We start from the raw sequence: 22,558 nt of genomic DNA on the forward strand, positions 1-22,558 counted from the left end.
TAGTTCTTCCCTAAATGCTTGGTAGAATTCTCCAGTGAAGCCATCTGGTCCAGGGGATTTTTTTCTTGGCAATCCCTCGGTAACCTTGTCTATTTCTTCTATTGCTATGGGTCTGTTGATATTCTTGACATCCTTTGGGGACAGTCTAGGGAGGGATTGTTTTTCCAGGAATTTGTACATGTCTTCCATGTTGTTGAATCCATTGGAGTACAATCCTTAGCAGTACTGTGTAATTATCCTTTTGATTTCATTAGGGTCTGTTGTCCCTTTTCATCCCTCGTCCTTGCTATTGAAATTTGTTCCCTTCTTTCTTTGGTTAGGTTTGCCAGCGGTCTGTTGATTCTGTTTATCCTTTCAAAGAACCAACTTTTAGCAGCATTATTTTTTTCTATAGTTTTCTTATGTTCCCTCTCCTGACTCTCAGCCCTGATGTTTATTATCTCTTTTCTTTTGCTAATAGTAGGACTGTCCTGCTGACTCTACTCTGATTGTTGTAAATTTTGTGCCAGCATATCAATCATGAGTTTCTCTTCCCTATTCATGTGTGCATGTATTGCTATGAAACTTCCTTTGATAACTGTCTTTGCTGTGTCCCATAGGTTTTGGTACGTTGTGTTCTCATTCTCGTTGGTTTCTAGAAATTTCCTAATCTCATCTCTGATCTAGCCCAGTATGCACTCTTTTTGCAACAGAGTTATTCATCCTCTACTTGTTTGCTCCTCATGTTCCTTTTGTTGATTTCCAGCCTATGGCACAGTGGTCAGAAAGAAAAGTCTGTATGATATATATCAATGTGCTTAAATTTATGCAAGTGTGCCGTATGCCCGAGCATGTAGTCTATCTTCAAATATGTGCCACGTGGGCTTGAGAAGAATGCGATTTTTTTTGGTATTTGGATGAAAGACTGTAAATATCTTTCAGGACAAACGGTCTAATTGTAGTGTTTAGATCTATAGCCTCCTTGTTGAGTTTCTTTCCCCGTGATCTCTCTTTCTCAGAGTGGTATATGAAGTCACCTACTATAATTGTTGAGGCTGTGATTTCTTTTTTCATCTTTTGGAGTGTTTGGTTGACGTATTCAGTGGGCCTCTCGTTCAAGGAATGTATGTTTATAATGCTGAGTGGTTCTTTGTCTACTGTTCCCTTGAGCATTATATAGTGTCCCTCTTTATCTCTTTTTATGGTTTGCAAAGTGCAGTTTTATCTGAGATTAGGATTGCAACCCCTGCTTTTTTTTATCCCTGTTTGCTTGATATGACTTTCTCCAGTCTTTGATTCTCAGCCTATTTTTGTCTGTAGTCTTGAGATGTGTCTCCTGTAGGCAACAGATTGGTGGGTTGTGTTTTCTAAGCCAGTCTGCTAGTCTCAGTCTTTTAATGCCTGAGTTCAGTCCATTGATATTCAGGGTTATTATCTCCATCTGTGGACTCCGTGATACAATCTTATACATTTTGTGTTGGGTGTTTTCCTATCAGGGTGTTGTGTGTGTGTGTGTGTGTGTGTGTGTGTGTGTATCATTCTTGGCTTCTTTCCATCCTTAAGCCAATACTATCTTGGGGGCTGTTTTCTCTTTGCTGCCCTCTGGGTGAGGTTGTTCTATGTGGTGGTCTCTTATTTATGCTTGGTGAGTGCTGTTCTTCTGCCCATACTGGGTCGGCAAGGATCTTTTGTAAGGGTGGGTTTTTTCTAACGTATTCTTTGAGTTTTTCCTTGTCTGGGAAGACTCTTACCTCTCCATCTATCTTGATCGATAATTTGGCTGGGTAGAGTATTCTTGGGTTTGCGTTGTTTTCCTTCAATTTTTGGAATATGCTACTCCACTCTCTCCTCTTCTTCATAGTTTCTGCTGATAGGTCTGAGCATATTCTTATTTGGGAACCTTTGTATGTGACTGCTTGTTTTTCCCTAGCTGCTCTCATGATTTTCTCCTTTTCCTCAAAGTTGGAGAGTTTAACTATTATGTGCCTTGGTGACTTCTTCTTGGGATTCAGTCTAGCTGGTGTTCTTTCAGCCTCCTGAATGGTTGCCTGGTTTTCATTCATTAAGCTGGGAAAGTTTTCCTCCAAGAATTCTCTCACTATTGTTGCAGATAACTTCCTTTTTGTGTCTTCCTCCGGTAATCCAATTATTCTGAAGTTGTTCCTATTTATAGCATCAGACATAGCTCAGGTTTTCTTCAGCTTCTCTGATGATCTTATTAGATTTTTGTTCATGTTTGTTAAAGTCTGCTTGGCTGTCCTCCAAGTCACTGGTGCAGTTCTCTGCTTCCTCCAGTCGATTGGAGAAGTCTGTGAGTCTGCTACTGGTTTTTGTTATCTCATCTCTAAGCCCTTGCATTTCCCTTTAGAGTATGTATTTTAGCTCCTTTATCACTCCATCCTTTTTTAGCTCCTTTATCACGCCATCCTATGTTTCCCTCATATCCTGTATGACTCCAAGCAGCATTCTGAAATTTCTTTCTGTGGCAGATCAATATCTGCTTCTTCTATGCACATTGTTACCTTCAGGACATCATCTGCCATTGCCTTTTGTTTCTCCTGTTTTTCATTGAGGTCGTTGGGGCTGATTGCTGTTTGCATTGCATTGTTTTAGAGGAGCCAGGTGCCATTTTCCAGGGAGTCGAGGAGCACTGGCTCTCTCTGGGAGACTCGTGGAAATGCTTCTTCAGACTGCCTGCAGCTAATTTCACTATGGAATTGGCCCACCACTTTATTCTCCTGTGGCTTCACTCTTTCCCTAGTCAACCAGTATTCTGCTATTTGGAGGGCAAGTTGGATGGTCCTCTCAGGGAACGCTGGTTGGGTTGTTGTGGACCCACGAGGATGGTGCTGCACTGGGTGATCTCACAAGAAGCCATGATGGTGTTACCCATGGCAGCTTGGGGCACTGCAGAAGGTGTGCAGGGGTACCTGCAGGCACCGGAGTACCAGTGAAGGCTGGTGGGTTGCCTGCTTAGGTGTAGAGCACCTCAGATGGTGGATGGAATTTCTCTGCTCAGGTAGATCACTGCGGAGGTTGGGCAGAGGTTTATGCAGTAGCATGGAACATTGGAGAGTGTTGACCAAGCTGCCTTAGGATGTGTGAGGTACTACGGCAGGCGGAAGGAAGTTCCCTCAGTCATGTGTGACCACAGAGGACACGTAGGAGCTTCCCCAGCCACACAGGCAGGATTTCCCCTGAAGAAGGTAGGCGGAATTTCCCCAGCCAACTGTTAAGCACTGCAGAGGGCAGGCGGGCGGAATTTCCCCTCGAGGATGTTGGGCGGGATATCCTCTGGTGGAGGGTGGGTAGGCTTTCCCCAGCCTCAGGTTACACTGCAGAGGGTGGAGTGCTCCCAGCTGGGTGGAGGGCATATGTAAATGCCCTAGGCTAAGGGGAGTGGTCTGGAGTTCGGCAGTGGTGTGTGAGAATAAAGGGAAGAGAAAAGGACAAAAAAAGACTAAGCCCACTGAGACTGAGGGGAGGGGGGACTGTGTGTGTGTAGAGAGAAGTGAGGGAAACAAAAATAACAATATAGCTGATCCCTGATCCCTGACTGTGGCTGATCCCGCTGTGGCTATGTTGAGATGAAGCCCCTGCTCTGGCTCTAAATGATCTTGGCTCTGCCGGAGACAGTGGTGGGGCTAAGGTCAAACCCTAGCCGGCCTTCACTGTGGTAAGCCAAAAGCCCCCAGCCCCTCAAAACCTAGTGGATCTGTGCCTACTTACCTTTATGATGCTCCTCCTTCGACCTGGCAGTGTGGCGTTTCCCTCTCAGTGACTCTGCTGCCCTGATTTCTGCAGAGCCCCTCTGGTCTGTGTCACTCAGGCCCCCGAGGTTCACTTTCTGATCGCTCCTGGTATCTAGAAATACAGGTCACTTGGTCTTTGGTGACCTTGGAAAGTCCATGTACCAATTCTAATAGCTTGTCATCGTCAGCAAGTATTTCCCATGTTCACATCTCTATTTCCTTTTCTTGCATGATTGCATTGGCTAGTCTTTATTCTACAATGTTGATGCCAAACCAAACCAAACCAAACCGAACCAATTGCCATTCAGTCAATTCTGACTCATAGCCGCCCCGTACAGGGTTTCTAAGGCTGTACATCTGTATGGGAGCAGACAGCCTCATCTTCCTCCCACGGAGCAGGTGCTGCATTTGAACCACCCAGCTTGTGCTCAGCAGCCCAGGATGCCTATTTGATGGCACCATTGAAAAGAAGTGGTGAAAGATGACATCATTGTTTTATTTATTTATACAATTAAAAAAACTTAAAAATTTTTTAATTGATTATTTTTTTATTAAAAGATCATTTATTGGGGACGCTTAGCACTCTTGTTACAATCCATGCATCGACTGCATCAGGCCTGTTTGTTTCATTCTCTAACCTGGAGAATGTGCTCCGTACTTCACCAGCATATATGCTGTTGCTATAAGCTCAAAGGAAGGTCTCTTTTGTTCTTGATTTACAGAGAGTTTTTAAAATGACGTTGTTACATTTACTTTATGCTTTCTATCTATTGAGGTCTTTCCTCCTCTAGTATACTAATGGTGAGTTATGCTATTTCAAGGTGTTTCTTCTTTCAAGTACTCAACTAGCTTATCAGGTTTGGAAAAGCACTGTGGCCATAGGGTATAGAATTTTTTTGGTAACACTAATTTTGACTGACAAATACTGGGTTTCAGATTTTGTGTCTATGTTTATGAAAGCGATTGACCTGTAATACTACCTACTTGACCTTGTCAGATTCTGAGATTCTATTTATGTCCTCATAGAGAGAGCTGGGGCAGGGTTCTATAATATTGGGATCCCCCACCGCACCCCTAAATGATTGGAATGCTTCACTGAAGACCCCTGAAAGACCTGGAGTTTTTGTTTTGGGAAATATTTTAATTACAGAATTACTTTCTTTAATAGTATTGGCTTGTGGATACTTTCTTTTATGTCAGTTGGTCAAGCCATGTTTTTCAAGAAAAGTGTTGATTTCATCTACACTGTCAAATTATTGGCACAACTTGTGTGTATAGCATCTTATTTTATTAATAGCTGTATGGTCTGTAGTGATGTCCCCTCTGAAGTGTGCCATCCCTGGCATTAGTACATTTACCAGGCTGTACAACCATCAGAAGCTTTTTTGCCATCCTGTCAGAGAGAAAGCTGGAGCTTCTGTTCAAAAGTAAAGATTTACTGATGGAAGAAAGTAATCCAGGATTGGGCAGTACCTTGCAAGAGGTGACCAGGGTACTGCAGCGAAAGGACATTTTCACAGAGCTTAGATACTGAACATCCCGGGGAACTGACATCTACAAAAGCAAGCTTTAGCAGCTGGAGGCAAAACCCTTCAGAGTGTGATCAGAAAGTTTGAGCCATTTGATCTTTTTCTAAGGCCTTTTCAAGGGCCAGCCTGAAGGAATGCTCTTCCTGGAGCATGCTGGGAGGGGGCGGGGAGGGAGGTCCCTGCGGTCTTCCTGGGGTGCTCTGGCTGCATGACTTGAGGGTCAACAGCAAACAGAAAAAGGAGGAGTCTAGCCTGCATCTTGGGGAGACTCCTCTCCTTATTCCCCACCTAGTTATTTGTGTGTCTTTCAGATCCCAAGCAGAAACTCTGGTCCATTAAGCAATTACTCCCCATTTCTTCTGCTCTTACTCTGTGTCTTGGAAACTTCCGCTTTATGGTTATGAATTTGGCTATTTATCACTTTGAGGACTAGGGTGCCCCTGACTCAAGTCATGGTATTTTCAATCCCTTTATATGCATGCATGTGAAGGTTGGACACTGAATAAGGAAGACCGGAGAAGAATCGCTGCATTTGAGCCATGTGCTGGGGGAGCAGATTGAAAGCACCATGGCATGCCAGAAGAACAAACAGACCCATCTTGCAAGAAGTACGGTCAGCGTGCCCCTTAGAATAACGATGGCGAGACTGTCTCACGGACTTTGGATGGGTGGTCAGGAGAGACCAGTCCTTGGAGAAGGACTTTATGCTTGGTCAAATAGAAGGACAGCGAAAAAGAGGAAGTTCCTCAACCAGATGGACGGACACAGTGGCAACAGCAATGGGATCGAACACCGGAACACTTGTGAGGCTGTCTCGGGCCTGGGTGGTTTCATGGTGCTGTGCACGGGTCTCGCTGAGGGGAAGGTGACAGCCCCTGACAGCGGTGCCGACGACGACAACAACAACATGGTACTTAGATGCACACACAACAATCCTGTCAGACAGATGCCGTTGCAAAGGCTTCTGGTACTGGTGCAAAAAACCTATTCTGGGATGTCAGGCCTGTCCAGTTGGGTGGAGTATTTATTGGCCCTGCTGGTCCTGTGATTGGTGGGGTGGTGGCCTCTGCACATGCGTGGGCTATCGAATCACCTCAACTGTCTTGAAGCCGTTCTAACAGGGCAGTGCCTGTCACAATGCACACCACAAATACAGACATCGTATAGACGGGGCTGGTTTCCTTCCAGCCACTGTCCAGACGCCATTCCAACCGGGCACGCTGCACGCCACAACGCATGCCACACGTGCCAGGGTCACGCCCTTGGCTGAGTTCTTCGTTACTTGACTGCATGGGCAGCAGTGAATCGGCCTTGATTCTTCAGAGCGGGATTTAGCCAGTCCTGCTAACCCGTCTCAATGTCAACAAGAAGAGGCTTCTCACGTTAAAACAAAGAGTACTTGAGCTCGTTTGTTTCCTGAATGTAACATGCTGAACTTTTAGGGTGCTAGTCACCCTTGTTAGGTAGACCAAATAGAAAATTGGATCAAAGCCCCACGGAGAGTTGGCCTTTCTTGCTGCCCTCTCGCAGTTGTACGGCACTGTGAATGTACTTAATGCCACGGAATTGTAGACTTAAAAAGGAGCTCTGGTGCAGAGTGGGTTACCAGTTGGGCTGCTAATCGCAATGTCCACAGTTCAAACTCACCAGCCGGTCCGTGGGAGAAAGAGGAGGCTGTCTTCTTAAACATTTCGTCTTGGAAGCCAGAGGGAGCAGCTCCACTCTCCTGGGGGGTCGCTATGAGTCAGGATGGCGTTGATGGCAGTGGGTTGGTGGTTGAGTTCATTTTTGTCCTTCGGTGTCTGGTTTATTTCATTTAGGGTACTTTTTTTTGAGGCTCCCCAAACACTGCAGCAGATATGTAAACTCTGTTCCCTTGCAGGGCGGAAGAGCACTCCGTTGTACGGCTATTTTATTTGTCCGTTCATCTACTGAAGGTCACTTAGTGCAGGACACTCGGGCCTTGGTCTGTTGTGAGTGGGCCACAGTCGACACTGGTGCCCAAGCCCCGCCTTCCAGTCTGCTGGGTACCTAGGGTCAGTCAAAGAGGGGTCCTGTAAGATCCAACAACATGAGAAGCCCTTGCTGGGCGACGTAGCCTCCATGTGGGTCTGGACACGGCAGAAGGTGGGGTTTCCATCGCTAACCCTTCCAAAGAATTCTGCATTCTGCGGGTTCACAACGTCAAACACCAAACACTTTCAGATTCACAACAACAAACGTTTACGTCCCTGTGTTCGTTGAGTTTGAGGAACAGAAGGGACATCTGAAGGGGTAGATGGGGCATCATTTCCCAATGGAAGCGTTCCCTAGACAGCTCTCACTGCCTTCAGGAGTGAGCAGTGCCTCGTGGGGTAGAGAGCATTCCTCGGGACAGCTCGCCTGGCTCTTTCTCTCCACTGCAACTTTCAGTTTCCTCACAACGTCTGCCTGATCAGCCCCTGTGGACATCCTGATTTTCAAGTAAATTATCAGGATGGCCCCTTTGCAGCCCCCCAGGCAGTGGCAGCACCCTCTGAGCTGACCTCTCTGCCGAACGGCGCTGGCCCTGCACACCCACTGGAAGCCGCTGCTTGGACAGGGCCTTCCTGTCTTGTTTGGGGCCGGGACAAGTGCCTTACTGAGAGAACCTGTCTGCAGCCACCCACTGATCCCAGAGACAGGCTGAGCTGTGTTTGTTTGGAATAAACCGCCGTCTGCGTGCCCTAGAACCAGTAGCTACACTTTGCGACTAACCCTTGAGTGTCCCTGTGCAGAAGTGTGGGGCTCTGTGGGAATCCCAGGTCACTGCTTTTTGATACGCCACCAAACGATTTCCCACCCCCCCACTCGCATTGCACGCTGGCCCACTTCCTCCCCATCGTCGCAGACTCTTGCGATCACCCACCTACCCAACAACAGCCACCTTGGGCCCCATCTCATAGGGGCTTCCTTTTGCAGTTTCCAGATGGCCTAACCATGTTGAACCCTTTCCCGTGTACGTACCAGGCATGCTTCCACCTTTCAGCTTGATGGCAGTGGGCTGAGAGAGGAGGGCGTGGTTAGCTGGGGGGACAGGACGCAGGGCTGTGGGCCTGGGTGGGCTGGGGAGCCCCCTGGAGTCCTTGTCTCTGAAACAGGAGGCAGAGCTGGTGATAGGTGAGGGCTGGCTGTGGGCTGGTCGCAGAGGTGGGAGGGCAAGGGTGTTTGTGAGCCAGGACCCGCTTCCTGCATGCCCCTCAGTTGGCGCACGTCCACACTGGCACAGCCGTCACCCGCATGCTGCTTTCTCTTTTGCAGAATTAAAACGAGGAAACGCCCAAGACTTGGTTCTTCCTCCCAAATTAGACAGATACAGGATAGCAAAGCAATTGACTGAAAAAGCCATCAAGGTAACTGCTCTGTGTGTGTGTGTGTGTGTGTGTGTGTGTGTGTGTGTGTGTGTGTGGCTTTTACCTGGGGGTACACTGTGCTGCCCGTGAAGAACTCAGCACAGGGCACCCGGGGCCTCGCCCTCCGCTGGTGGCCACTCCAAACCCGCGTGGGCATTACTGTTGTTATTCCCGTATCTATTTCCCCTCTTGAAACAGATCATACTTTCAAAACTCAGGAAGCATCGAGTCACAAGAAAGGCCCCTCCTCAGCCCCCAAGGCAATGGTGGTGTCCACCCTGCCCACCCCCCTCTTAGTGCCAAACTCAGCACTAGCCTTTGTTTTTTAAAAATATCATTTTATTGGGGGCTCTTACAACAATCCATACATCAACTGTATCAAGTCTATTTATACGTATGCTGCCATCGTTGTTTTCTAAATATTGACAGTCTGTTGGAGCCCTTGGTATCAGTTCCTCCTTTTTACTGTTCTTCCCCCATTGCCACCCCTGTGACCCCTTGACAAATTATAAGTTATTTTCAATTTCATATCTTCCCCTGCAGTTTCTTCAATTTCATATCTTCCCCTGCCTCTTCCCACCTGCCCCCCGCCCCCCCATGGTATCACTACTCCCATTTCTGTCCCCAAGGGGCTTATCTGGCTAGATTCCATGTGTCCTGAGCTCTCATCTGTACCTGTGCACACGCTCCGGCCTAACCCGCGTGAAAGGCAGGACTGGTGGCACGATAGTGGGGGGTGAGGAAGCCTCAAGGAACCAGAGGAATAGTGTGTGTTTCATCGTGCACCGTGCTTTGTAAACCCATGTTTCACTTATGCGATCCTGGAGAAGGCGCCCCACTGGCACAGGCCACTAATGGCAAGGTTGGCAGTGTGGGTCCGCCAGTCCCCCTGCAGGGGAGAGATGAGGCTGATTCAGCCTCGGAAACCCTCGATGGCTGCCGCACCCTATCCTGTAGGCTGCTCTGAGTCGAAAGGACCCCGCCAGCTCCTAACAAGGTCCATTGTTCTTTGAGGAGAGCCCGTGCCCCCAGTCGACCACCCTTAGAGTGTGAGAGGCGAAGGAGTCTGGGGGCAGGAGGGGTTCACAGCCTTACAGCATGTCAAGCCTGGGCGGTACAGAACACCCAGACATGCAGGAAGGTCTGCCTTCCAACTCACGCCAGTGTGTGGCTGGCGTCCAGCCTCGTACAGGCCTTCTGAAGGACAGCACCCAACACGTTCCCTACCCTCGGAGCACAGGCCAGTGCTACCATCGATGGAGCCCACACCCTGTGTAAACTGCTGCTCCCGCCCCATGGCTCAGCCCTCCCGGCTCGTCTGGAGCCCTTGCTCTGCTCCAGCAGGGCCTTTCCCTGGTGGGAGGGTGAGTTTAAGAGCATGCCGCCGCCACCGAGTCACAGGGACCTGCATGACACAAACCCAGCCACAGGTGAAGATGGTGCTGCCTGACCTGTCACTCTGGAGGCCCACACCCATGTAGGTGGCGCTTCCGTCTCTCCAACCCTTTCCAGAGAATTCTGTGCAATTCAATAAAAAAACAATCATTTTACCGGGCCTCTGACAGGTCTTATCACAATCCATCCATGCATCCATTGTGTCAGGCACATTTGTACATGTGTTGCCATCATCATTCTCAAAACATTTTCCTTCTACTTGAGCCCTTGGCATCAGCTCATTTACCCCTCCCCCACACTCCCCCTCTCATTAACCCTTCATAATTTATATAGTTTTTTCAAGTCTTACACCAACCGCTGTCTCCCTTCACCTACTTTTCTGTTGTCCGTCCCCCTGGGAGGGGGTTATAGGGAGGTCACTGTCATTGGCTCCCTCTTTCTCCCCACCTTCCCCTTACCCTGCTGGTATCGCTACTCTCATTCTTGGCCCTGAGGGGTTTAAACACCTGCCCTGGATTCCCTGGGCTGTGCGCTCTTATCTGTACGCGTGCACGTGCTCCGGTCTGGCCTGTGCTTTTCAATTCACGCCACGCCAACATGGCAGCTAGACACCCTGTGAGGGGCTCGCATGCTCCTCCTCTCGCTGTTCCTTGATGGGGGGACAGGGGGTCTCGAGGGCAAGATGGGGGCTGTGGGAGGATGGGCTCCGGTTTCCGAGCAGCCCCCGCCCCCCTCGCAGAACAAGCAGGCGCTTTGTCGTGGTGGAAAAGTTCCTGACACGGCTCTCCTGGCTTCCCCCACCAGTGCACTCTTTAATTTTCGAAACACGCTTCCCAATACGCACTCTGAGAAGATCGGTCCCGGTGATCCCCTTGGCCTCTGCCCTCAAACTGCTGTGACCTCCGAGCTGACCTCTGTGCCTTGGGTTTCACGGGCCCAGCAGATCCTCCAGGCCGGTGGCCTAATGAGGCCAAGACAACTGTATTCCCGAGAGAACTGCTCTGCTCAATAAGCCTGCAGAGCAGTGGTTCTCAGCCTGTGGGTCGCGACCCCTTTGGGGGTCGAATGACCCATTCACAGGAGTTGCCTGATTCACAACAATAGCAAATTTACTTATGAAGTAGCAATGAAAAGAACTTTATGGTTGGGGAGGGGTCACCACAACAGGAGGAACTGCGTTAGGAAGGGTCACGGCGTTCGGAAGGTGGAGAACCGCTGCTGTAGATGGATTCACTAGAATCCTAGTAGCAATGTTTTAAAAATTATCCTCACATACATGGACTCATTCACTGTGCATGCTTAAATCTGTCCTCCTAAAGCTATGCTTGTGGGCCTGCTTGTCATTTTCATGGCCGTGTAGCATTTCACTCTGCAGATACCACATGCATTTGAATGTTCCACCACGGGTGGGACTGGGTGTATTATGAATACTACTGCCGTGACATCCAGAGAGCCTCGTAGCAGTTTGTACACACTGCTGTTGGATTTGTATGAGCTCGGAGTGGGGATGGTTGGGGCTGACTTCGTCCAGACCAGGAGTGGATAATTGGAGCTGAATTTGTACAGACTAGGAGTGGAAAGGTTGGAGTCGAGCTTGTCTAAGCTGGGGGTGGGGTGGCTGCAGTTGAGTGTGTACCAGCTAGGAGTGGAGTGGCTGGACTGTAGGGTACGTGAGTGCTCCCCTTTAGGGTTGCATGGCAGCACAGTTTTGGGGGCGGATGTCTGACTGCACTGTTGCCAGCAGCAGGAGAGGGTTACTGTCACCTCCCATGGTCACGGCTGGTTGGCGGTTGAATCATTTTGCAGATGTTTGAGGGCCCCTCGTTGTAACTGAGTTACAGTTCACCTGCGTTTCTCTGATTGGTGAGGGGATGCACCTGTGACTGGAGGTGTTTTTTTCCTGTTGGAGGTCTGAGTGTCCCAGTGTGACCGCCCAACTCACCACTCCTTCTCCAGCGTGGGAGACTTCAAGCTGCTTTACACCCTTAGCAACGCCTGGTATTGTTGGATTATTAAATTCTAGCCACTCTGCTGGCTATCTAATGGGTTGTCACTCTGGTTTTATCAGAGAGTTTCCTTATGGAAGCTTATTAACCACCTGCGATATGTAGACGACAACTCCTCTTGCTGAAAGACAGGGAGAGTTGAAGCACTTGCTGACGAAGAACAAGAATTGCAGTCTTCAGCATCATTTTAAAGTCAAAGGAAAGAAAACCCAACTTCCTCACAAGTAGACCAGTAGGACCATCCTGCCAACAGCAGAGGAGATAGGAAGTTGTCGAGGGTCTCGTCTGGCGATGCTGGCTTCGGTGGCTGCAGCAGTGCGGTGACTCTGCTTTGGAGACTTTTCTGCGAGGACCCGTTCTGCGCCATCAACATTTGTGGGGGAAGCAGAAGGCCCAGGTCCCAGCTCTGTCTCTTGCTCCAGCGTTCCCACACCGCGGTCTGGCTGCTACACTTAAGGAGCAGGGAGACGGGGTTTCAGAAAGGAAGGGCGGCATTTTGTTAATCTGTCAGTAAGAGGATCAAACCAAGTCAACAGGTGCACGCAGGCTGGTCAGAGTCCACGAGGGGGACTCCACCAGGATGCTCCAGATGCAAGGAAACTCGACCCAGAGACGCAGAGAGGAGACCTCTTACCATTGCCTCATCCTGCGAGATCCGGAGGCATCAAAGAAGCAGCAGTGGTTCTTAGACAGATGCTCGGGACAGCTTAGGGGCAGTATTATCTCCTTTGATGAGGACCTTTCCTCCATGAGGAGAAAATAATCATGCACGTCTTAAAGACACCAAGAAAATGTGAGTGAGCCTGTTTTAAATCTCTTTGTTTCCAGTGAGGAATACGACCCTTACCGAAGTTGTTCAGAGACACTGCTCTAGTGGCACAGAAGTTCTGCCAGCGGAGAGGTCGGAGGTTCAAACCCATCGAGAGGACAGCGCAGAAAACCTCAGGGGCCAGTTCTACTCTCGTAGGACCACTCTGAATTGGAATCAATGCTACCACAGAGAGGGTCACTGTAACAACAAGTGGATCGGAAAAGGGGGTGGGGTCAGGAGACATTCCCCTGTCATGATTCTTAATATTCACTAAAGGCTAGGGAAAAAATTGCTCCCGTTTCCCCCTAAATTTTATGCCGGAGAACCACTCCTCCTCACATATTTTTATTTTATATTCCAGCTGTCAATTGAAGCTTTAAAAACATACGTGAAATGTACACATATAAGATGTATAGTAAAATACACTGTTTGACCCTAAGAAAAAAGGCATTTCATATTTCTTGGACCCACAGTCAATACTCGTGGCGGCAGCAGCAGTCAGGATACCAGGCGGTGTCTTGTACGGGCCAATCTGCTGCACAAGACCTCTGTCAAGCGTTGGAAAGCAGGGATGTTCCTCGAAGGCTAAGGTGTGCTCCACCCCCCACTGGGCCCTGAGTAAGAAAGCCCAAGGAAGACTCACTGCAGCCTTTATAAGTTCTCCTTTTCTCCCACTCTGGAGCTTACTTGCCACTCTTTAAAAGTATATTTTCTTTCTTTCTTTTTAATAAATCATTTTGCTGGGGGCTCTTACAGTTCTTATAACAATCCACACATCAATTGTATCAAGCACGTGTGTGTGTATATATATGTTGCCATTGTCATTTTCAAAACATTTTCATTCTACTCGAGCCCTTGGTATCAGCTCCTCTTTGTTCCCTCCCTCACTGTGCACTGTCTCCTTTCACCCATGTCTCCGTTGTTGCTCTCTCTTGGGGTGGACAGTGTTGGACATTGATCACTTCAACTGGTTTCTCCTTTCTCCCCCTTCTCCCCTCTTTCCCCTACCTTCATGGTATCGCTACTCCCATGATTGTTCCTGAGGGGCTTATCTGTTCTGGATTCCATGTGCCGAGAGCTCTGATCAGTACCAGTGCATATGCTCTGGTCTAGCCAGATTTATAAGGTAGACCTGAGGTCATGATAGTGGGGCGGGGTGCTGGTGGTGTTTTGTTGGTGCTACACTGTGCCCTGGCTGTCTCTTCCTTGTGACCCTTCTGTGAGGGGATGTTCAGTTGTCTACAGATGGACTTTGGGTCTCCACTCCAACCCCCTTCGTTCGTATCAATACGATTATTTGTTTTGGGTCTTCTGATGCCTGATACCTGATCCGTCGATGCCTTGTGATCACACAGGTTGGTGTGTGTGATCTCTCATCTGGGCTTTGTTGCTTCCCTGCTAGATGGCTGCTTGTTTAACTTCAGGCCTTTAAGACCCAAGACACTATATCTTGTAATAGCCAGGCACCATCAGCTTTCTTCACATTTGCTTATGCACCCCTTTTGACTTCAGCAATAGTGTCGGGAAGGTCAGTGTCACAGAATCCCAGGTTATTAGAACAAAGTGTTCTTGCATTGAGGGAGGACTTGAGTAGAGACCCAATTTTCACCTGCTACCTTGATACTTAACATACGAATATATGCATTTAGACCTGTGTCCCTATCGTTATATATTAATATACTTACATATATACATGCCTATATGTATACCCCTATACATTCTTTTGCCTTCTAGTTCTTTCCTCTATTTCCTTTTCTTTTTCTTCTATCCCACTAGTATGTTTGACCTTTCTTCGGCTCTCAGTAATGCCTCGTGGCTACATTGCACTTGATCAACTCCCACCAGGCATCCTACACCCTTCTCGCCATCAGTTTTAGACTGCTTGCTGCTCCCTTGTCCCTGGGTTTGTTGGCTCTCCCTTCCCTTGCCCCCACCTGCCCCTTCTCCCCTATCCCTCTGGAACTGTCAGTCCCTTTTTTTTCTCCTTGGGATTGTTTCTCTTGCCCATTTTATATAGACAGACATGGAAAAGAAGAAGAATAAGAAGAAAGCCTATGAATAGTTTCAGGTCTGTCTGCTGACCCTTATGTAAGCTTCCGATGGAGTCTGATGAGGCGCCATGCTGACCCTTATGTAAGCTTCCGATGGAGTCTGACGAGGTGCCAGCCTGCCCTCTGAGCTGAAGCTGTTTTCGGGATTCCGCAGGATTCCGCGGGACGGGACTGCTTTTCTCCGCTTGCTGCAGTTCCTGCTCTCCCTCGTGTTTCCCCCTGGTGTGGGGTGAAAGTATCTTTTCATGAATAGAAGTGCTTTTAAATGTTGGTGATTGTGGTTGTTACATAATCTGATGTCAATTGGAGGATTAAGAGTGTAGGGGTGGAGTCTAGCCTGCCAATCGGGTCATAGCCAATGAGGCCTCTGTGTGGGCATGGCCTTCTCCTGAGGATTCTGGGAACTCCTGTATTCCTCCTTGGAGGCGGGAGACACTCGCTCTCTCTGGTTAGTCCCTGCAAGACAACCTAGCTGACAAGACACATGGAGCTACGCTAGAGCCCTGGGAGCTGAAGAAGCCACATGGAGACCCCTGCCAGCACCGAGATGCTTCCACTGCCACTGGATCCACAAGACTTCCCACCCACTGGCCTGTGATCTTCCTGCACTTGGCATCATTGCATGTGTTTTGTGAGTCTGAAGAGGACTTTATAGATTGGTATTGGACATATGGGCTAATATCGGACTCAGGGCCTTGATCTGGACTGGGCTGGGATGTTTTCTCATTATTCAACTGCTCTTGTCTATAAAGCTCTTTCCTACAGACATAGGAGTGTCTATGGATTTGTTTCTCTCGTCCACCAGGACTGACACCGTGACTGAATTTCTCCTCGTGCCCAGGTCAAGTGGATGCTCTCATGTTACAGAAACTGCTTTCCCCCTTTTGGTCTTTACATTTAGATCTGTACCCCACATTTTTTTCACCCCGCAGTTTTACTGGCACATAATTCACAAGTCATCTGGTATGTTGGGATGCTGTTATAAATAATTTCTTTCAGGATTTTATGTTGTTGCTGCTGAACTGTAGATACAGATGATTTCTATATTTTGACATTGCATCCAGAGTGTACTTACTAGCTGATCTATAGAGTTTTCTGGATTCTCGGTGCCACTTGCAAGCAAGGATAGTTTGTTTCTCCCTTCCCAACCCCAACCCCATGCCTGCCTTTCTCGCCAGGCTGCGCAGAAGCAGAGACAGAGGTGCCCCCATGTAGTGTTGAGCCCACGGTTCCCTCCTCCAATAGGATGATGCCTTTACATTCTGCGCTATTTGAGTCTCTGCCGTTAGATTGAGGAAACGCTAGCAACTGCTGGCTTATGCTAAGTTTTGTATTGTGGATGCTGGATTCCTCCTGGTGTATTCCAGCATCTGTTGAGATCAGCACCGGCCTTTTCTCCTGCTTTATGTTAATGTGGTGAAATGCATGGCTTAATGGGGATGCATTTTCACAAACGGCAAAGCCCTCAGCTACTAGAGGAAACCCAGCCAGAGGTACCTTGGAAAACGGGCCTGGTGATCCGCTTCTGAGAGCCACAGACTTGCAGCTGTGGGAGCAGTTGTGCCCCACATCCGTGTGGCCCCTCGGGTCAGAATGGACTGTACGCCCAACAGCACTCGATGAGTATGCTGACCAGATATAATGGATTAGAGTTCACACATAATGAAAGCTGCAATTTGAATGGGCACCATGTAGCGAGTCTCCACAAATATGTATCATCAGGCAACGGCCACTCCAGTCATGCTGTGGACCATTCCTTCACCACCAGGCATCTGCTCCCTCCAGTGCATCGTATTGACTGTTCCCCATTCTCAAATCCTGGTAACCACTGGGCATACTTCCCAAAGGCAGTACTGCTGTGTGGACTAATTACCTGTTCTATTCCGTTGTGCCGTATAAGCCTGTCCATATCCATATATATATCTATAATCATAAGTGTTCTCTAGAGAACCCTGCCTAACACAGTTGGTACTGGGAGTGGTTCTGGAGAAACAGGATCATAAATATGGGCTTCTGGAATTGGTTCTCTAGACTATCAGCACTGAGAATGCTGCCTCTACCCCTAAAGGCATGGATGAGTCTGACACTCTTACTAGAGTGGGTGGTGTTAATCCACGGTGTGAAGTCACAAAGCTAATATCCACACGGTCACCACCAATAGATGAAGTGCCGGTAAGACGAGAGGCTCTGGGTGATCGTGTGTTTGATATTTTTCAGCTGTTCTGTCAGGATGAGAAGTGTAAGGAAGCTGGTAGGCTGGTTCCCCTTACAATAGAAACTGTGATCAAGGAATGGGATAAGCTCAGAAGCGCGTCTCAAGTGCCAAATAACAGACCTAAGAGCTTCTGCGTGTGCTACAAAGGAGAGCCTTCTCTCCTCTAGTAACAGAGCTGACATTGCTGAAAACCACATCCAGAGTCTCATCACACGAGTCGCTGAATTACAGCGTCAGCTGAATTGCAGGTCTAGACAGTGTCTGATATTAAAATAAGGACATGAATCTGAAAGAATCGGGACCCTGAAACATGGGATGGGATCATATGGGCTGATGATCCAGAAGAGGAGGAGCCACCCCAGTCAATAGCTACGCCCCTCCCACCTGCGGGGATTAATCCACGACCAGTAAGACAACTCACACTTGAGCAGATTGGTTCCAAGGGACTTAACGTGGAGGCTCAGCCCCAAAGAGGAAGGCCCTCAGCAAGATGGATTGACGCCGTGGCTGCAACAAGGCCTCAAACACAGCCGTTGCGAGGGTGGCGCAGGGCCAGGTACTGCGACTGTTGTGTGCAGAGTGGCGGGCACTCAATTCATTAGCCGTGCTTGTGTCTTCTTTCGATAAAATATCTAATTTTCCCATTTTAAGAAATGGGTTGCAAAAAAAAAAAAAAAGGAAATGGGTTGCTTGGCTTCGTAATGATGAGTTGTAAAAATGATAGTTTATTTGAATATATGTGTTGAAACACTTTCTCCTTATCCATGGCTTAAAAAAAGCACTTACCTGTGGTGACGAGAATGAAGACCCCTGCCTTTGTCCTGATCTTCCGTGAAAAGCAATCAGTCTCTCACTATTAACTCTGATGATTGTTTTTTTTTGGTATGATTGTATGTTTTTCTAAGAAAATTCCTTCCTAGACATAAACTTTTGAAAAGTTTACCATGAACCACTGTTTAATTTGGTCAGATACAATGATAGTTAGGTTTGCGTCCATTTGGCTATGCTGGGTTCTCAGTGGTTTGTCAGCAATGGAGGCTCTGGAAGAGCTTGCTTGTTTTCTTCTTGGGGGGTCTGGATCCTGCATCTGGCCCGTGGGTCTCTGATTCTTTGGACTTGAGCCAATGGCCTGCCACATTCCCTGCTGATCCCGGGAGTCATCGTGGCCTGACCCCTGACCTGCTGGCTTCGGGGTCATTCACCTCTGCAACCAGAGCCCGTTGTCCTCCTGACCCCGATCCTGTGTTCATCAGCCTCCGAAGCTACATGCGCCATGAAAAGCCTGCAGCCTGCCAACTGACCCCCTTGCCTGGACTTGGCTAGACCTTTCCAACTTCTCATGAACAGGGAGACTGAGGAAGGACTGATGCATTTGAATTACGGTGCTCTTGAAGACTGTTGAGAGCACCATGGACTGCCAAAAGAACACATATTCTGCCTGGGAAGAAGTACAAACAGAACGCTCCTTAGAAGTGGGGTGGCGGGACTTGTCTCACATTCCTTGGATGTGTTGTCAGGAGAGACCAGTCCCTGGAGAAGGACAGCAGTTTGGTAAAGTAGGGGCAGCGAAGAAGAGGGAGACCCTTGACAAGATGGATTGACGCCGTGGCTGCTACAATGGGCTCCAACGGAACAGCAGTTGTGAAGTTGGTTCGGGACTGGGCAGTGCTGCCTTTGGTTGCAGATGGGACAGCTGTGAGCTGTAGCCTAGAACAGCAACAACGGTGTGAACCACTTTCCTCATGTACACGTCTCTCTCTGTTCACATATATGAGCGTCGCCGCTGGTTTGTCTTCTCTGGAGGACCAGCCTAAGACAAGGCTCTTTATCTCTGTGCTCAGAAGGATGTTGGACTATGTGTTAGTCTGGGTTGACTAGAGAAACAAATTCATAGGCACTCACGTGTGTATAAGAAAGACCTTTGTATATAAGAGCAATTGCATATTGAGAAAACATCCTAGCCCAGTCCAGCTCAAGTCCGTAAGTCTGGTTGTACCCCATATGTCGGTACTAGTCCATAAATTCCCCTTTAGACTCACACAGTCATGCAATGACACCGAATGTAGGATGACCACAGGCCAGTGTGTGGAAAGTCTTGTGGATCCAGTGGTGGTGTAAGTATCTCAGTGCTGGCAGGGGTCTCCATGTGGCTTGTCCAGCCCTGAGGCTGCCATCAGCATAGCTCCATGTGGCTTGTCAACAAGAATGTCTAGCAGGGACTTAGTGTGTGTCCCGCCTCCAACGAACTATTTATCTCCTTAGCACCTCCAAATGAGGTCATCAAGCTGCAACCCGATTGACAGGTAAACTCCACCCCTTCACTTGTAAGTCTCCAATTGACAACAAATTATGTAACCACCACAGACCACCCCTTGTCAATTTGACACTTTCACATAACTCTTTAGCCATATATAATTTTCAAACAAGCAATAATAAAATCATATCTGTACCTAATAGGATAAAACTAAAATGCATATAATTCAATATGTGCCACCCTCATTTAAACATCACATTCTATAAGTGAACAAAACAAAAATATCCTATGCCTAACAATTCCAGTTAATAACGCCTACATCTTAATCCTATAATCCTATGAATATATTCCCCCACCTATGAAAGTTTGTTGTGGGGGGGAGGTCAGATGCGCAGGCATTCCCCCCCCTGAGGGCAATCAGTTGCCAGACTGCTGTCTCATCCCACCACAGGGGTGGGCCTGCTCCCTGCCTCTGGGGACAATGGACAGGCTCCTGTAGGAGGAGTTTGCACCCTACTGATAATGGTTCCTATGGAGACCCAGAGACCACCCCCTAGACCACCCCCTCATTACTGTGTAACCTATAGTGCAGCCCCTCCTTGTGAGGTATGTCTCTACCTGTAATTAGTGGGCTGGCATGCCCCCAAAAGGTATAGAGGCGTGAGTCAGCAATATAGAGCTCTCTGACCCTTCTCTCTGGCTCCCCTCTCTTCCCCCTCTCCTGTCCTCTCTCCCTTGTTCCCTTGCCCTCCTTCCCTTCCCCCTCTCTCCACGTGGACCACCAAGCTGGGCTGAGGTGAGCAATGCTACCATGTAGTGTGTCTGACTGCATCATTGTAATATCTCTCATGCTCTCGATGACTTTAATATAATACTTATATATCTCAACCGTACAATTGTGCATTACTGAACCCTTGAGTAGTACTAGTGAGTGGGGCTGGCCCCCCACCCCCCTTTCACCATTTTAACTTAATACTACAGTTTGTAAGCCAACCACTCCATGCCTCTTATCTCCCCAATTTTGGGTATCCAGTTTCTATACTGCCCACTTACATCAACCCAGAGCTCTGAGGCGACAATCATTTTTCGACGTGTAGAATCTTCATTCCAGTTGGAACTTTGTGAAGTCTGCAACCATAAGCAAAGTCAAATCAGGACAGGCTGTCCATGAAGTCAGCAACAATGTGCGCCAGTTCACAGGCTCAAAATCTTCTCTTCATCTGATTGGGTTCTGTTCAACTCAATGTGAGCGGCCTCATCAGGGTGCCCATTGGTCATCTTGCCCTTAGACCATGGCCCCATCACAAATTCTCAACAACCAAGCCCCCTTGGGCTTGGTCATGAACTACAGACCATTCAATGCGCTCTTGTCTCCTCCTCTAGTCCCTGTGAACCAGGTCCACAGGTGTCAGTGGCCAAACTCAAACCATCTCGTTATTGGTGCATTTCTCACACTTCCACTGGACCAGTGGATCCTGGTGGTCACCTAGCAAGCCTTTCAGGCTGCCAAGGCTCCCTTTAATGTTCAGTCCTAGAGAGGAGTTTTCTTCATGGTTTCAGATTTTTTTTCCAGCTTCTGACAAAAACCATTAGTTCCAACTTCCAAAAGTCCAAAAGTTCCTTTTTTGGGGGTCTTCAATCTGTCAACAGCAGCCCCTTAGGAAAGGCTTTTAGAGTACAAACATCCTGAGTACTTCAAAGCAATGGGTGGGGCTTATTTTTACAGAGCCGCCTTTGCAGGTGAATCCTAAACCCATATAAAGATCAAATTTTAATTGCTCAAGGCAAGTGGGCGTACAAGCTCTCTATTTTCATACTTCCCAATAATCATTTCTATCAACAATAATAAGCAGAAGAATTCAGTAGAAATAAAGTAGAATCAGATACTAATTTCAGTTCTTAAAACTGTCAAATTCAATCCTTACATAGCTTATCTTAATCCTTATCAAAGCTATTCTATTGATACAAAACATGGGATTAGGTATCTGGCAGAATCACCCCAGAGCCAGGCTTTCTGTTAGCCATTTTGACCTTCTGGCAACGATTTTCCCCAAGCAGCAAGGTTTATGAGAAATTCAGGGGCGATTTCTACCCCTGAGCTCAAAATAGACATCGACAACATTCATTTTCTCCATTTCGAACAGGAATAGTCAAAGGCAGCAACCAAACAAAATAATCAAAACCTTAACTTCCCATCTTCTTCCCAGAAAACAACCCAGTAAGCTGCACGGACCTATCTGACCTCTGGCTAGCCAAAGAGGAAACAGTACCGTGAGGGAGAGGTCGAACACCCACCCACTCTCCCTTTCTATGAATTGTTTCTCTAGTCTACCCGGACTGACACAGCTGTATCTTCCTCTTGTAATTTCCTTATCAGGTCTTGCCGTTATGAGTAGTGCTGGCCTCATGAAATCAGTTGGGACATGTTCCTTATCCAACTGTTTCCTGGAAGAGTTTGTATAGGTTGGCATTATTCTTTACACATTTGGTAGAAACCATTAGGGAAGCCATCTGGCTTGGGGTTTTCTTTACTGGAAGGTTTTCAGTTGAACATGTATCCGGTTAGCTATTTACTCTTGAGCAAGCGTTGGTGATGCTGCTCAGACTTGTCCATTTTATCTAGGTTGTGTTGCTGTAACTTTCACAAGATTCATTCATTTCACTTGTTGTTGCCAAGTGTCACTGAATTGGTTCCAGCTCATAGCCTGAATTTCTGGCAGCTCTGTCCCTGTGCTGCTGCGGCCCGCTTTGAATTACCTTCAGTAACATTGTACTCGTGTGCGGTGGTGAGGAGACTGTTAGAGGACGGCTGCATTCTGCTGTGCCACCATTCTTTGGAATGGGCACAAAGATGAATCTTTTTCAGTTGGTTGGGTGGGTAGCTGTTTCCCAAACTCCTTGGCATAGACCAGTGGTGCTCCCCGTGCTTCACCAGCTTGTACCAGTTCCTGGAACCAGTTTTGGCTAATGCTTTCCGTGAACCTTGGATGTCTTTCTTCAGTGCCATTGGTTCTTGAGCATCTGTTACCTCTTTTTTTAAAATCATTTTATTAGGGGCTCATACAACTCTTATCACAATCCATACACACATCAGTTGTGTAAAGCGCATTTATCCATTCATTGTCCTCATCATTCTCAAAACATTTCCTCTCCACTTAAGCCCCCGGCATTAGGTCCTCATTTTTCCCCTCCCTC

The 22,558-nt window shown here is 47.9% G+C and overlaps 1 protein-coding gene across 1 annotated transcript in view; it reads left to right on the plus strand.

Moving 5' to 3' along the window:
* The window catches only part of TTLL8 (tubulin tyrosine ligase like 8), an 89,696-nt gene that overhangs the window by 6,134 nt on the left and 61,004 nt on the right, over window positions 1–22,558 (plus strand). Inside the window, exon 2 of the mRNA XM_045290671.1 lies at window positions 8,540–8,631. Within this exon, the coding sequence (XP_045146606.1) occupies window positions 8,540–8,631 (92 nt within the window). The remainder of the gene's footprint in view (window positions 1–8,539; window positions 8,632–22,558) is intronic.

Source organism: Echinops telfairi, unplaced genomic scaffold (assembly GCF_000313985.2).
Source record: "Echinops telfairi isolate 266 unplaced genomic scaffold, ASM31398v2 ScPeMD7_2;HRSCAF=8, whole genome shotgun sequence".
Classification (NCBI taxonomy): domain Eukaryota; kingdom Metazoa; phylum Chordata; class Mammalia; order Afrosoricida; family Tenrecidae; genus Echinops; species Echinops telfairi.